Source organism: Oryctolagus cuniculus, chromosome 1, assembly GCF_051225735.1.
Source record: "Oryctolagus cuniculus isolate XC-2025 breed Fujian yellow rabbit chromosome 1, ASM5122573v1, whole genome shotgun sequence".
Taxonomy (NCBI): Eukaryota; Metazoa; Chordata; class Mammalia; order Lagomorpha; family Leporidae; genus Oryctolagus; species Oryctolagus cuniculus.
The window spans coordinates 69,089,517-69,105,855 of NC_142867.1; the positions used below are offsets into that span (position 1 = coordinate 69,089,517).

The 16,339-nt window shown below is 45.2% G+C and overlaps 1 protein-coding gene and 1 pseudogene across 5 annotated transcripts in view; one reads left to right on the plus strand and one right to left on the minus strand.

The window, feature by feature from the left end:
• The window catches only part of INTS4 (integrator complex subunit 4), a 108,919-nt gene that overhangs the window by 81,882 nt on the left and 10,698 nt on the right, over nucleotides 1-16,339 (minus strand). For all 4 annotated transcript variants that reach the window (XR_016233027.1, XM_002708672.6, XM_089331478.1 and 1 more), the window contains exons 3-4: nucleotides 14,876-14,993; nucleotides 13,318-13,424 (exon numbers count right to left, since the gene is read on the minus strand). Coding sequence is in view for 2 of the 4 variants with exons in the window: in XM_002708672.6 (XP_002708718.1) it covers nucleotides 13,318-13,424; nucleotides 14,876-14,993 (225 nt within the window). In the remaining 2 variants the exon portion in view is untranslated. The remainder of the gene's footprint in view (nucleotides 1-13,317; nucleotides 13,425-14,875; nucleotides 14,994-16,339) is intronic.
• LOC149128459 (ras GTPase-activating protein-binding protein 1-like) lies at nucleotides 1,017-7,438 on the plus strand (annotated as a pseudogene). Its single transcript, XR_016233037.1, has 3 exons — nucleotides 1,017-5,780; nucleotides 6,098-7,009; nucleotides 7,369-7,438. The product of XR_016233037.1 is annotated as a ras GTPase-activating protein-binding protein 1-like (transcript).

The following is a 16,339-nucleotide window of genomic DNA, read 5'->3' on the forward strand; positions in this document are numbered from 1 at the left end:
GATGTCTTCCCCTACAGATCATCACTTCTTGCATCACAATCAACACCATTAAGAACTGTCAAGTGCCTGCAGATGTTATTTATATTTATTAAAGTACTATCCTTTTCATATTAAAGCAGTTAGCAAACCACACCTTCTATAACAACACCAATCTGTGTGAAAAATAAAAGTAAAATAAAACAACTAGTTTAAAGCTTTTACTATTAAAAACAATGAGTGGAAAAGCTGAATTAGGTGCTGGTGTTGTGCCATAGCGGGTTAAGCCACTGCCTGCAATGCCAGCATTCCATATGAACTCTGGTTCAAGTCCCAGCTGCTCCACTTCCAATCCAGTCACCTGTTAATAGGCCTGAGAAAGCAGCAGCAGATGGCCCAAGTACGTGGGCCCCTGAGATGGCCCAAGTATGTGGGCCCCTGCCAGCCTGTGGAAGACCCAGATGGAATTCCAGGCTCCAGACTTCAGCCAGGCCCAGCTATGGCCCTTGCAGCTGGGAAGTGAACCATAAGATGGAAGATCTCTCTCTCTCTCTCTCCCTTCCTTTCTCTCTCCTTTACTCTATCAACTAAATAAATAAATCCTTTAAAAAAAAAAAAACTCAGTTAAATCAGACAGAAATAATTGTTTATTAAAAGATGTACTTATGTGAAAGGCAGAACAACAGAAAAAGGCAGAGTCACAGGTCTTCCAGTCATAAAAAGAGAGATACCTTCCATCTGCTAGTTCACACCCCAAATGGCTGTAATGGTAAGGGACCGGGTCAGGCTGAAGTCAAGACCAGGAACTCCAACCTAGTCTTCCATATGGGTGCCAGGAGCCCATGTACTTGGGCCATCTTCCACTGCCTTCCCAGGCCATTAGCAGGAAGATGGATCGAAAGTAGAGCAACCAGGACTCAAACCTGCAGGCTGATACAGGACACTGGCATGGCAACGCAGAGGCGTAACCCACTAAGCCACACCACCAGTTCCCCAATATAAATTATTGATTCTTAAATGTCAATGTGGATTTTTTTTTTTTTTTTTTGACAGGCAGAGTGGACAGTGAGAGAGAGAGACAGAGAGAAAGGTCTTCCTTTGCCGTTGGTTCACCCTCCAATGGCCGCCGCGGCCGGCGTGCTGCGGCCGGCGCACCGCGCTGATCCGATGGCAGGAGCCAGGAGCCAGGTGCTTTTCCTGGTCTCCCATGGGGTGCAGGGCCCAAGCACCTGGGCCATCCTCCACTGCACTCCCTGGCCACAGCAGAGAGCAGGCCTGGAAGAGGGGCAACCAGGACAGAATCCGGCGCCCCAACCGGGACTAGAACCCGGTGTGCCGGCACCGTAAGGTGGAGGATTAGCCTAGTGAGCCACGGCGCCAGCCTCAATGTGGATTTCTAAGCAGGCTTCTGGATTCCTATTTCCCTCAAGCAGCTAGGTACCTACCACCAAGTGAGCCACCTAGATTGAGTTCCCCACTCCCAGCTTCAGCCTAGCCAAGCCCTAGTCATTGGCAGGCATCTGGCAAGGGATCAGCAGATGGAGGCACTCTCTGTCTCTTTGTCTCTCAAATAATTTGAAAAAGAAATTCAGGGACTGGCATTGTGATGTAGCAGATAAACCTGCTGCCTGTAACGCAAGTACCCCACATCGACTCCAGTACATACCCCGGCTGCTTCACTTCTGATCTAGCTCCCTGCCAATGCACACCCTAGAAGACAGCAGGTGATGGCTTAAGTACTTGGGTCCTTGCCACCCATGCAGGAAACCATACTGAGTTTCAAGCCCTGGTTTTGCCCTGGTCTAGCCCCAACTGCTATAGGCATTTGGGTAGTGAACCAGCTGATGAAACATCTCTTTTTCTACCTTTCAAAAAAATAATAATAATTTAGGATGAAAGAAAGCCTTATAGGCAAACAGCAACATCTTTGTTCTCCAAAATTCGTCAAAAATAAAGAGAAAAGCAAAAGACTACTATTTCACTTATGCAGATGCTACAAAAGAAAATATTAATCTCCTGTCCAAATCTGTGAACTCTTTTCATCTCTCAAATGCGGATCAGTCATCCAACATCACAAAATGATTACTGAGAAGACAGATGAGACAATTTTGAAAAATATCAGGAAAGTACCCAAAAGTGTAACTTTCTCCCTACTGTGCTACAAAGAATACAACAGGAGTGAGGATTTGTCCTAGCACTAAAGACTCTGGCATCTCATGTCAGAGTGCCCACCTGGCTCTGCTCCCAATCCCTGCTTCCTATTAATGCATATTCTCCTGAGGGAGAACAGGAGATGGCTCAAGTCGATGGGTCCCTGGTATTCATGTGAGAAACCTGGATTAACAGGTTCCTGGCTTCTGTTAGTTCTAGTTACTCACATATTTAAAAATTATTAGAAAGGGACAATTTTAATTTCCAAAAATGACAGGAGCAGATTATAACACTAAATAAAACAGAAGATAGGAGAAAGGCAGGCAGGTAAAGAGGGAGGGAAGGAGACAGGCTCCTTCAACAAATGGACATAGAAGAAAAATAAGAGTCAGAAAATCACCATTTTACAAAGACCACAATAAAAACTAAATCAGAAAAGATGTACTAAAACTTGTTAAACAGTGGGTAAAAGTTTAATGAGGAAGAAAATATTTATAATCTCAAAGTTTCTCTCCACAAATTACTTATTTGTAAAAAATAATAACCAGGGAGTTAGCATTGTTGCACAGGAGGTTAAGCCACTGCCTGAGATGATGGCTTCCATATCACAGCACTGAACCTGGCTGCTACAATTCTGATCCAGCTCCCCTCTAATGTTCTTGGGAAAGCAACGGAGAATGGCCCAAGTACTTGGGTCCCTGCAATCCATGTGCGGGACCCATATAGAATACTGAGCCTCTGGCTTAGTCTGGAACGAGCCCCAGGCTATTGAGGCCATTTGGGGAACAAACCAACAGGTGAAAGATCTTCCTTTTTTTTTAAAAAATAGTGAATTTAATTGACTCATTAACTTCTCTTAAAGATTTATTTACCTGTTTGAGAGGCAGAGTTACAAAAACAGAAAGGAAGAGACAGAGAGAGAAGTCTTCCGTCCGCTGATTCACTCCCCAAATTGCCACAATGGCCAAAGCTGGGCTGATCTGAAGCCAGGAGCTTCCTCTAAGTCTCCCCATGGATGCAGGGGCCCAAGGACTTGGGCCATCTTCCACTGCTTTCCTAGGCCCTTAGCAGAGAGCTGGATTGGAAGAGGAGCAGCTGGGACATGAACCAGCACCCATATGGAATGCTGGCGCTGCAGATAGAGGCTTAACCTACTATGCTACAGCACTGACCCCCTGGAAGATCTGTTCCTCTCCCTTACTCTCCTGTCACTCTGTTTTCAAATAAATAAACAAATAAGTCTTAAAAAAAAAAAAAAAAAAAAAAAAAAAAAAAAAAAAAACAATGTAATTTGTGGTGGGTATTTGGCATAGGGATTAAGATGTCACTTGGGACATCAAAAACCCACATCAGAGGGCCTGGATATGAATCCAGGCTCTGTTTCCAATTCTAGATTCCTGCTTATGTCCATTTCAGCAAGCACAGATGATGGTTCAAGTCCCTGTCAACCACTTGAGAGACCTGAATTGCATTCCAGAATCCTGGCTTTAACCTGGCCCAAGCTCAGCTCTTACAAACATCTGAGGAGTCAATAACAGATGAGAAATCTGTGTTTCTCACCATCTCTCTGCCTTTCAAATAGGTAAGTAAATAAGAAATTTTCTTAAAAACAATTAATGACTTTGGGGCTGGCACTGTGGCATAGCGGGTAAGGCCACTGCCTGCAGTGTCAGCATCCCATGTGGGCGCTGGTACAAGTCCCTGCTGCTCCACTTCCAATCCAGCTCTCTGCTGTGGCCTGGGAAAGCAGTAGAAGATGGCCCAAGTCCTTTGGCCCCTGCACCCATGTGGGAGACCGGGAAGAAGCTCCTGGCTCCTGGCTCCTGGCTTCAGATGGCCCAGCTCCAGCCATTGTGGCCAAATGGAGAGTGAACTATAGGATGGAAGACCTCTCTCCCTCTCTTCTCTCTCTGCCTCTCCTTCTCTCTCTGTGTAACTCTTCCAAATAAAATAAATAAATCTTTTAAAAAAACAATTAATGACTTCTAAAGAGCTTTTATGTGGTTTATATCTATTAGTACTACTTACATTAGAAACTAAAATAAAAATTTTAAATATTTATTAATTTATTGGGGCCAGCATTGTGGTATGGCAGGCTGAGCCTCAGCCTGCAACACTGGCATCCCTTATTGGTGCCAGTTCGAGACCCGGTTGCTCCACTTCAGATCCAGATCCCCACTATTGCATTTGAGAAAGTAGAGAAAGATGATGGCCCAAGTGCTTGGACCCCTGCATTCACATGGGAGATGCAAAGGAAACTCCGGGCTCCTGGCTTTGGCCTGGCCCAGCAGCAGCCGTTGCAGCCATTTGAGACTCCAACAGATGGAAGATCTATCTAAGTCTGTCTCTTCTCCTCTCTCTGTAACTCTTTCAATAAATAAAAAAATTTACAAATTCCTTTGCAATTATTCATATCTATTTTTGTAGTCAATCTGAGATGATAAATTCTTTGTGTCTGAAGTATACGAAGAAACTCTAGTCCCTGAGAGATAAGCAGCTGAACAGGAAAGATACCACAGACCCCTTCACAGTCTAAAAATCCTAAGAGTCATCAGCCCACACTTTTGAGAACCACTGCTCTGGCCTTACTGCACTCTCTGTTGTTATTGTTTAACTTTTATCTATTTGAAAAGTAACTTCTTTTAATATAGTATGCTCCTAGTCAGGAATTTGCATAAGCTGCTCCCTTTGCCTAAAATGATTTTCATATCCACTCTTAAAATCCCTTTTGCTTAATTTCCTAAATTCAACTATCAGTTCCCTCAGAAAACCTTCACTAAATTCCTTAAGTTAAACACTATTTCATATCGCTCTTTTGGAGCAATTGAAACTTTTTTTTTTTAATTTGAAGAGCGAAAGAGATCTTTCATTGGCTACTTCACTCCCCAAATGCCTACAACAGCCAGGGCTGGGCCAGGCTGAAGCCAGGAGTTGGGGACTCAATCAAAGTCTCCCTTGTGGGTGGCAGGACCCAAGTACTTATGCCAACCATAGGCTTCAAGCATCCCAAGCAACATCTTAACCACTGCACCGAATGCCCCATAAACAATTTTATCTAAGAAACTTTGTCTAATCTTGTGAACTTGACAAGCTATTTTCAAAATTCAAGTGAGCCAGTGGCCAGGGAACAAGTGTAACTTACCAGCTGGCTTTTCATGTGTACTCCTCTCATGTGCCAGGAGTCTTTAATCCCCTGGCCCAGGGAGTCTAGCCTGGCTTGGATCTGAAGGAGATTTTCATTTAGAAGGGCAGTCAGAGTACAATGAGAGTCTTTGGATCCTCAAAACAGAATGGTCATACCTTCCTTGCACTGTCAGTAACAAGGGAGCACCAAGTGTGCAGTCATAGCAATTAATATTCTTTCTAAAACACTCACTTGTGTGCAATGCATAGTGTTGAGCAACTTGTCTAACCTATATTTTATTCTCATGTGACCTTGGGAGGTTGAACTAACCAAAACAACGGCTATGGAAAAGCCTAGTTCCCTGCTGGGTGGGTGGGAATTTATGAGACAGTATTACAAACTGATGAATCAGCCCCCAGAAATGCTAAATATTTTATGGAACAAACTCTTTCTTTCTATGTCCCTGGGGGACTGGATTCAAAGGTAAAGCCAGCAGACGCAACCTATAAGAAAGTAATATCACGGGCCAGCACCGCGGCTCACTAGGCTAATCCTCTGCCTGCGGCACCAGCACCCCGAGTTCTAGTCCTAGCTGGGGTGCCGTATTCTGTCCCGGTTGCTCCTCTTCCAGTCCAGCTCTCTGCTGTGGCCCAGGAAGGCAGTGGAGGGTGGCCCAAGTGCTTGAGCCCTGCACCTGCATGGGAGACCAGGAGAAGCACCTGGCTCCTGGCTTCAGATCGGCACAGCATGCTGGCCATAGTGGCCATTTAGGGGGTGAACCAACGGAAGGAAGACCTTTCTCTCTGTCTCTCTGTCTAACTCTGCCTGTCAAAAAAAAAAAAAAAGTAATATCACAAAACTTCACCAACTGTCACATCAAGATCTGCCATGCTGATGCTCATGCCATTCTATATGACGCTGTGGTGGTCCAGAAGATGGAGCTGATGTCTAACCAGGAAATCCATGTGGTCATTTATCCTTATTCCTGAGGCTCCTGTTGCAAATAAGTTCCACGTTCATATGTCATGGTTAGCTACCAAAATGAGGTCTTCAGTGGCTTTGTCACTGAGCCTCAGGAGAAATGTAAGGAAGTAGAGCAATCTGAATAAAGACAGCAGACATTTGAGGTGGTACCTGATGATTTAGGAACTTTCTGAGATTAGACTGTGAGCAGTGACTAGGAAGAACATCCAGAGGAGCCTGTTGCTGAACTAGAGCCTGATCCTGAACCAGAGTCAGACCAAGGACCTATGTCTGAAATCCAAGGGGACAAGTCTGAGCAAGTAGTAGAAAAAACTACTGACAATGCTCAGAAGAATTCTTCTCAGGCCCCTACAGACATAGCTCAGACAGTACACGAAGACTTGAGGACATCTTCTTTGCTTCTGTGACCAGTAAGAACCTTCCACCTAGTGGAACTATTCAAGTCACTGGGATAGCACTGCACAGCCCCATCTAGCATCTAAGCCTGAACATCAGATCCCACTGCAGAGGGCTCAGAGGGATAAGAGTACAAGAACAGCAAGTAAACATTCCTCCCCAGAGGAGACCCAGACCTATGTATGAAGCTGGTGAGCAAGGAGATGTTGAACCCCCCAAAATTGTGAGACACCCTGAGAGTCACCAGCTCTTAACTTGCAACCTGCCTCATGAGGTGGACAAATCAGAACTTAAAGATTCCTTTCAGAACAACGGGAATGTGGTGGAAAGTTATTCAATTTTGGCTTTGTGTTTGATGAATCTGAGACTATTCAGAAGGCTCTTAGTGGGCCGGCTCTGTAGTGCAGTGGGTTAACATCCTGGCCTGACGCGCCGGCATCCCATATGGGCGCCAGTTCAAGACCTGGCTGCTCCACTTCTGATCCAGCTCTCTGCTATGGCCTGGGAAAGCAGTAGAAGATGGCCCAAGTCCTTGGGACCCCGCACCCACATGGGAGACCTGGAGGAAGCTCCCGGCTCCCAGCTTCGGATTGGCATAGCTCCAGCTGTTGCGGCCATTTGGGGAGTGAATCATCAGATGGAAGACCTCTCTTTCTCTCTGTCTCCTCTCTCTCCGTGTAACTCTGACTTTCAAATAAATTAATAAATCTTAAAAAAAATAAAAAAATAAAAAGAAGGCTCTTAGTAACAGCTCCATCATGTTCAGAGGTGAAGTCTCTTTGAATTGTGGAAGAGCTGAGAACTTAGGTCATGAAGGAAGGAGAACACAGAGATAACTTCCTGTGGTGACCTGGAGGTCCCTGTGATGGGCTGAGTGGTGGAACGAGAGGCCTTCCCCATGGAGGTGCGGTGCAGAAAGCAGAATTTGAAGTGAGAAAGGAAAGGAACTGCTGAGGGGAGTGAATTGCTCTTCACTGACCTTCACACACAGTACAAACCCTAGCTCCCACAGAACCAGCTTGATATCCTGGAGTATGACCTAGTGTGTTATAAACTGTTTACATTTGTACAATTTTACTTCAGCTGGCACTGGGCCAGATGGAGGCCAAGAGTCAGGAACTCCATCTGGATCTCCATATGGGTGGCAAGGACCTTAGTACATGGACCATCATCTGCTACCTCCCAGGGAGTACAACAGCAGGAAGCTGTTGTCAAGCCAGAACTCAAGAACTCAAGCCAGAACTCAAACCCAGGCACTCACATATGGGATGCAAACATCTCAAGTGGCATTTTAACCACTATGCCTTAATCACCGTCTCAAAACCTATCCCCTTAACTGCCTCCTTAAAGACCCTACCTCCAAATACAGTTTCTTGAGAGGCTAGGGCTTCAACATATGAATTTTAGAGGGATATAATTCAGATCATACCCATATCCAAAAGAAGAGAATTTAGGACAAGAAGGGATATTTGTAGGCTAATGTTTATAGCAGCTGTACTTCTATCAGCCAAGAGGTAGAAGCAACCCAAGGATCCATCAACAGATGAATGGATAAATAAAATGTGGTCTATACATACAATGGAATATTGTTCATTCTTAAAATTCTGGGAGCAGTTAAGACATTCACATACCACATTAGAGTGCCAGGGTTCAACTACTACCTCCAGTTTCCAGATTCTACTTAACTGTCAATGCAGAGCCTGAGAGGGAGAGATAGAGGTGATGGCTCAAATAACCAGGATCCTGCCACTCACATGGAAAAACCCTCATTTTGTTTCCAGCTCCTGGATATGGCCCCAACCCAGACCTGGCTGTTGTGGAAATTTTGGGACCTGAATAGTAGATGGGAAGTCACTCTCTCTGTCTTTCATTTTCTACCTCTCAAATAAAGAAAAAGTGAAAAAAAAATTTCAGATACATGGTACAACATGGATTAACCTTGCTGCTAAGTAAAATAAGCCTCACACAAAAGCACAAATATTGTAAGACTCCATTTATATGAAATACCCCCAGAAGTCAAATTTATAGAGACCAAAAACAGATTTGTGGTTGCTAGAGACTAATAAAGCAAGAAATAGGGAGTTACAGTTTAAAGGGCATAGAGCTACAATTTTGCGAAATGAAGAGTTCTGTGAATGTGTGGTGGTGATGGTTGTACATGAATGTAATTAAGTCACTGAATTCTACATTTTAGGGTAGGCATTTGGCATAGCAGGTAAGATACTGCTTGGGATACCTGCATTCCATATTGAAGTGTCCCCGGTTTAAATGAATACTGGCTTCATTCACTTCTGTTCCAGCTTTTTGCTAATGTGTACCTTGGAAGTCAACGAAAGATGGCAGAAGTGCTTGGCCCCTGACACCCACGTGGGAGACCAGGATTGAGTTCCAGGCTCCTGGCTTCAGCCTGGCCTAGCCCTGACTATTGCAGACATTTAGGGGGTGAACCACCGGATGGAAGATCAATCTCTCTACCATTCTGCTTTGCAAATAAAATAAATTATTTAGAAACAACTTTTGGAGCCAGCATTCTGGCTTAGCTGGTTAAACACCACCTGCAACACTAGCATTCCATATGGGCACCAGATCAAGACCTCCCAGCTCCACTTCCAATCCAGCTCCTGCTAATGCACCTGGGAAAGCAACGGAAGATGGCCCAAGTTCTTGGGCCCCTGCCACCCATGTGGGAGACCTGGATGAAGCTCCTGGCTCCTGGTTTTGGCCTGGTCCAAACCAGGCTATTACAGCCATTTGGGTAGTGAACCAGCAGATAGAAGATATAGAAGATATTTATCTCTCCCTTATTCCCTCTCTCTGTGTAACTCTGCCTTTCAAATAAATAAATAAATAAGTCTTCAAAAAAAAAAAGAAAAACTTTTTTTATAAATTACATTTTTTTAAAATATTTACTTATTTCAAACTCAGAGTTACATAGAAAGAGAGGCAGAAAGAGAGAGAGAGGTCTTCCATCCGCTGGTTCACTCCCCAATTGGCTGCAATGGTCATAGCTGCGCCAATCCAAAGCCAGGAGCTAGGAGCTTCTTCTGGGTCTCCCATGCAGGTGCAGGGGCCCAAGGACTTGGGCCATCTTCTACTGCTTTCCCAGGCCATAGCAGAGAGCTGGAACGGAAGTGGAGCAGCCAGGACTTGAACCAGCCGCCCATATGTGATGCTGGCACTGCAGGCAGAGGCTTTACCCACTACACACAGTGCCAGCCCCAAAACAAAAACTTTTAAAAGATGTTTATGGGGGGGCCAGCGCCATGGCGCACTAGGTTAACCCTCCGCCTGTGGTGCTGGCATACCACATGGGTGCCGGTTCTAGTCCCGGTTGCTCCTCTTCCAGTCCAGCTGTGGCCTGGGAAAGCAGTAGAAGATGGCCCAAGTGCTTGGGCCCCTGTACCCACATGGGAGACCAAGAAGAAGCTCCTGGCTTCTGGCTTCGGATTGGCACAGCTCCAGGCACTGTGGCCATTTGGAGAGTGAACCAACGGAAGGAAGACCTTTCTCTCTGTCTCTCTCTCTCTCTCACTGTCTGTAACTCTTGTCAAGTAAGTAAATAAAATCTTTAAAAAAAAAAAAAAAAGGTTTATAGGGGCAAGGGTTTGGTATAGCCCCTGGGTTCAAGTCCCAACTCTGTTCTTCATTCTCCTTCCTGTTAATACACACTCTGTTAATACAGCAGGTAATATCACAAGTACTAGGGTCCATACCACCCAGCTGGGAGATCCAAACTGAGTTTCTAGCTCCTGGCTTTGGCCTAACCCAATCTTTTCTTTTTTTTTTTTTTTTTTTGACAGAGTTAGACAGTGAGAGATAGAGAGCGAGAGAGAGAGAAAGGTCTTCCTTCCGTTAGTTTGCCCCCCAAATGGCTGCTACAGCTAGCACGCTTCACTGATCTGAAGCCAGGAGCCAGGTGCTTTCTCCTGGTCTCCCATGCAGGTGCAGGGCCCAAGGACCTGGGCCATCCTCCACTGCCTTCCCGGGCCAAGGCAAAGAGATGGACTGGAAGATGAGCAACCGGGACAGAATCCGGCGCCCCAACCGGGACTAGAACCCGGTGTGCCAGTGCTGCAGGCGGAGGATTAGCCTACTGAACCGCGGCACCGGCCCCTTACCCAATCTTGACAGGTATAGGGATTTGTGGAACAAACCAGCAGATGTGAATTTATGAATGTGAATTTATGTGGTAAAAAGTGAATTTAGAGCAAATTTAAGAAACGATTATTGCAAACCTAACAACTTACATGGTATGGCACTCCTGTCACAAGCATAACTTCATACGTATTCTTATACACAGGAGATATGCTTGCTTTTCACATATATAATCTCTAGATTGTTTCATTGAGGCTTTTAATAACGTACTTTGTCAAAGTGATTTTGGTTTATATTTGTGTTTTCTGTAAACGAAATCTGTCCTGCGACTCTGAAATGGCTTTCTAATTCCATAAATATACTACTCTAATACAATTCAAATATACCTGATAGTCTCACAGTAAAAATATGAAAAAGATTAAAAGAAGGGGTAGGCCTTTGGTGTAGAAGTTAAGTGCAGCCAGCGCCGCGGCTCAATAGGCTAATCCTCTGCCTTGCGGCGCTGGCACACCGGGTTCTAGTCCCAGTCGGGGCGCCGGATTCTGTCCCGGTTGCCCCTCTTCCAGGCCAGCTCTCTGCTGTGGCCAGGGAGTGCAGTGGAGGATGGCCCAAGTCCTTGGGCCCTGCACCCCATGGGAGACCAGGAGAAGTACCTGGCTCCTGCCATCGGATCAGCGCGGTGCGCCGGCCGGGGCGGCCATTGGAGGGTGACCCAACGGCAAAGGAAGACCTTTCTCTCTGTCCCTCTCTCTCTCACTGTCCACTCTGCCTGTCAAAAATAATAATAATAATAATAAGTTAAGTGCCACTTGGGCACTTGCATTTCAAATCTGAATGCCTGGATCCTAGAACTCACTCTGGGTCTCCCATGTAGGTGGCAGGGACCCAAGTACTTGAGCCATCGTCGTATACCTCCCAGAGTGCACATTAGTAGGAAGCTGGATTGGAAGCAGATGAAGTTGGACTGGTGGCCCCCTTGGCTCAGGTGTCTGGTAAAGCTGGAGGATGGTGGAGGAGTGATCACATAGTAAGCAGGATGCAGACAGACAGGGACCTGGGCATCTACTGTCTCTGCTTACAAACTGATTTTGATTCCATCCCAGGGCTCCACCCTAGCAATCTAATTCAATACAATCACTTCCCAAAGGCCACACCTTTGGACACCATAATTGGATCAAACGCCATGCTGTTCAGTGCCATTTACTTAGGATTTTGCAATATACATGAGTTGGGAGCCAAATCTCTCTCTCTCTTTTTTTTTTTTTTAATTTACTTAAAAGGCAGAGTTACACAGAGAGAAAGATAGAGAGAGAGATCTTCCATCTGCTGGTTCACTCCCCAAATGGCCAAAATAGCAGGGGCTGAGCAATGCTGAAGCCAGGAGCCAGGAACTTCATCTGGGTCTCCCACGCAGATGCAGGGGCCCAAGGAGTTGGGCCATCTTCAGCTGCTTTTCCAGGCGCATTAGCAGGGAGTTGGATCGGAAGTGGAGCAACCAGGACTTGAACAAGTACCAAATATAGGATGCTGGCACTGCAGGTGTTGGCTTAACCCATCACAACACAACACTGGCCCCAAATAAATTTTTAAAAGATGACAACTAAGCCTAATTCTGTAAGGTTCTAGGGTCTGCTCTTATACACAAAAGGAGGTTAACTAAAGGCCCAAATTAAATCAAAATGTATAATCAATGTGCACATACTTCTTTTATAATCAGATAAAAAAAGAACTTAAAAACTTTGACAACAGTTGCTTGTGTCTAGTGTTCTGTTTACTGAAGCAACAAGGCATAATAAAAGAACATATGTTTTGGAATCAGAGGAACCAGAGTTTATAACCTGGTTCAGCAACCTCCTAGCTGTGAAGATTTGGAAAAATTGCACTCCTGAAACCTCAAATTCCACCTCTATCAAACAGGGTTATCAGTACATTCTTTTTTTTTTTTAATTTTTTGCCAGGCAGAGTGGACAGTGAGAGAGAGACAGAGAGAAAGGTCTTCCTTTGCCATTGGTTCACCCTCCAATGGCCAGCGCGGCCGGCACGCTGTGGCCGGCGCACTGCGCTGATCCAATGGCAGGAGCCAGGTACTTATCCTGGTCTCCCATGGGGTGCAGGGCCCAAGACTTGGGCCATCCTCCACTGCCTTCCCTGGCCACAGCAGAGAGCTGGCCTGGAAGAGGGGCAACCGGGACAAAATCCGGCGCCCCGACCGGGACTAGAACCCGGTGTGCCAGCGCCGCAAGGCAGAGGATTAGCCTAGTGAGCTGTGGCGCCAGCCTCAGTACATTCTTAAGGAATTGTGATGGCCAAATTATAATTGAATATAAAACATGATCAATCAGCAGAGTATATTACTAGGCACAGTAAACACAATAGCTAGTTATCATTTCTTGTAGGAAGATAAGGAAATTCATTTTATAATATTAACTTTACTCCTAACTCAAGATCAAGAGGCAAAAAAAAAAAAAAAGGCAGCTCTTAATACCATTAACCTTAGTTAAGTTTTAGGATGGCTATCAGCAGATTTTACAACTCTAACCATCTTTCCAAATAATAAAAACTGTTCAAAAAAGAATAAATTATATTCTTACCTTGCAGGCTACATCAACCAATCGCATCTGAACAGCTTGATTCTCTGGCAGTTTAGTACCAATCGCAAGTAAAGTATCCAGCAGTTGAGCTAGAACTTGATGAGACTCTAGAAAAGGAAGATTAAAAAGCTGAGTTGTAGCATTTCCAAAAGAGGTCACTATAAAAGCCAATTTAGTTGGGTCAAACATGTAGATTTTTATCAGCTGACTTCTACTATTTCAGCCTCAACTAAAAGGTAAATTCCTAAAACTCAACTAAAAACTATAATTTCTACACAGATTGCTTCTAAAAATTAGTTCTTCCGCAGTACTGGGCATAGTCCTATACAAATGCTAGGTGCTCCTGGAGCTGGTGTTGTGCTGTAGCAGGTTGGACATCCCCTTGTGACATTTGCATCACATATAAGAGTGCCAGTTTGAGTCCCCATTCTCCGTTTCTGATAAACTTCCTGCTAATGCACCTGAGAAAGCAGCATAGGACCTCCCAAGTTCTTAGGCCCCTGCCACCCATGTGGGAGACCCAAATGGACTTCTGGGGTCCTGACTTCAGCCTGGCCCAGGCCTGACGGTTATGGCCATTTGGGAAATGAAACAGCAGATGGAACGATCTCTGTCTCTCTCTCTGTCTTTCCCTCTCTGACACTGCCTTTCCAAATAAATAAATCTTTTGAAAAAAACAAGAGAGAGAGAGAGAAGAAGAAGAAAAAGAAAACTGAGGGTGGGCATTTGGCCTAGCAGTTAAGATGCTGGTTAAGATGCCCACCACATACCACATCATATACCACATACCATATCCAGCTCCAGTTCCTGCTAATGCTCCAGCTTCCTGCTAATGCAGATCATGGGAAGCAACAAAAGATAGCTCAAGTGCTTGAGCCCTTGCACCCATGCCGGAGATGCAGTAAGAGATCAAGGCTCCTAGCTTCATCTTGACCCACCCTGGCTATTGTGCGCATTTGTGGGAAATGAAACAGAGATCAAGGATCTCTCACTCTCTCTTTGTCTGTCTTTCTGTCCCTCTGCCTTTCAATTATATGAAAATAAATAAGCCTTTTTTAAAAAGATAAAACTGTTATTTTAACGCTAATGTAAACATATGTACATGTTTTTATTAAATCACCCTCAAATTCTTTTTCAATAAAAATCAACACAGAAAAATGTTGCTTTAAATTCTATATTAAAAAAAAAAAAACTAAATATTTCGGGGCCAATGCTGTGGTTACACCTCCGCCTGCAGTGCTGGCATCTCATATTGGCACCAGTTCCAGTCCCGGCTGCTCCACTTCCGATCCACTTCCCTGCTAATGGCCTGGGAATGCAGTGGAAGATGGCCCAAGTGCTCAGGTCCCTGCACCCATGTGGAAGAACCAGAAGAAGCTCCTGGCTCCTGACTTCAGATGGGCCCAGCTCCAGCCATAGAGCGCATTTGGAGAATGAACCAACAGACGAAGACCTCTCTGTCTCTCCCTCTCTGTCTGTAACTCTCTCAAATAATCTTTGAAAAAAAGAGAACCAAATATTTCTACTCTGACTAGGCAGCTTATAAACTGCAACTTACTTTCATTCTGTAGTATGTTTATGGCATCATCCATAATGCAGTCTGGTGAAAATCCAGTGGTCTTTGATAATAAACCCAACAAGGATGCGATTTTCAGTCTCACAGATGGATCATTTTCCTGAAACAAAAGAAGCTATTGTCATCTTGAAGCTCTTAATCAACAAACAGAAATAAATAAAAAATTGACATCACAAAAGAGATTCAAGGATTTGTTCCTAAAAAATTAACTTTATATTCTTCAAGGGAGACAGTTTTTCTCATCCAGGATGTTACACCAAATACTACACAGATGGGAACTTTTTAAATCCTTCCTGAGATCACTTATTTTTTTCTTTTCTTTTTAAGAGGCAAAAAGAGAGACAGATGCAGAGCAAGAAAGGAACAGAAAGAGAGAGAGAGAGCAAGCTCCCATCTATTGGTTTACTTCACAAACGCCCGCAACAGCTGAGGCTGGGCCAGACTGAAGCCAGAAGCCTAGAACTGATCCAGGTCTCCTACACGGTGGCAAGAACCCAATTACTTGAACCATCCACTATCCCCCATGGTCTGCAATAGCAGAAAACTATAATAAGGAGCCAAAGCAGGCATCAAATCCAGGTACTCCAATATGGGATGAAGTATCTTAACCAGTAGCTTAATCAGTAGGCCAAACAGCTGCCCTATCACTGACTTTCTTACTTATTTTGAAAGGCAGACAGAGATCTTCCATCCACCAATTTACTCCCCAAGTGCCTACAACAGAAAGGACTGGGCTAGCCAAAACCAGGATCTGGGAATTCAATCCAGATAACCCACATGAGTGGCAAGGATTCAATTTCTTTCTTTTTTTTTTTTTTTAAGATTTTATTTATTCATTTGAGAGGTAGAGTTACTGACAGTGAGAAGGAGAGAGAGAGAGAGAGAGAGCACTTCCATCCGCTGGTTCACTCCCCAAATGGTCACAACAGCCAGAGCTGTGCTGATCCGAAGCCAGGAGCCAGGAGCTTCCTCTGGGTCTCCCATGTGGGTGCAGAGGCCCTTGGCCATTTTCTACTGCTTTTCCAGGCCATAGCAGAGAGCTGGATCAGAAGAGGAGCAGCCGAGACTAGAACCATATAGGATGCCGGCACTGCAGGTGGAGAATTAACCTACTGCGTCACGTTGCCGTCACCCAGGGTTCAATTTCTTGAGCCATCACCTTCTGCTTCCCAGAACATACATTAGCAGGTAGCTGGAATCAGGAACACAGCCAGTACTTGAAAATCAGACAGGGCCGGCGCCGCGGCTCACTAGGCGAATCCTCTGCCTTGCGGTGCCGGCACACCGGGTTCTAGTCCCAGTCGGGGCGCCAGATTCTGTCCCGGTTGCCCCTCTTCCAGGCCAGCTCTCTGCTGTGGCCAGGGAGTGCAGTGGAGGATGGCCCAAGTGCTTGGGCCCTGCACCCGCATGGGAGACCAGCAGAAGCACCTGGCTCCTGCCTTCGGA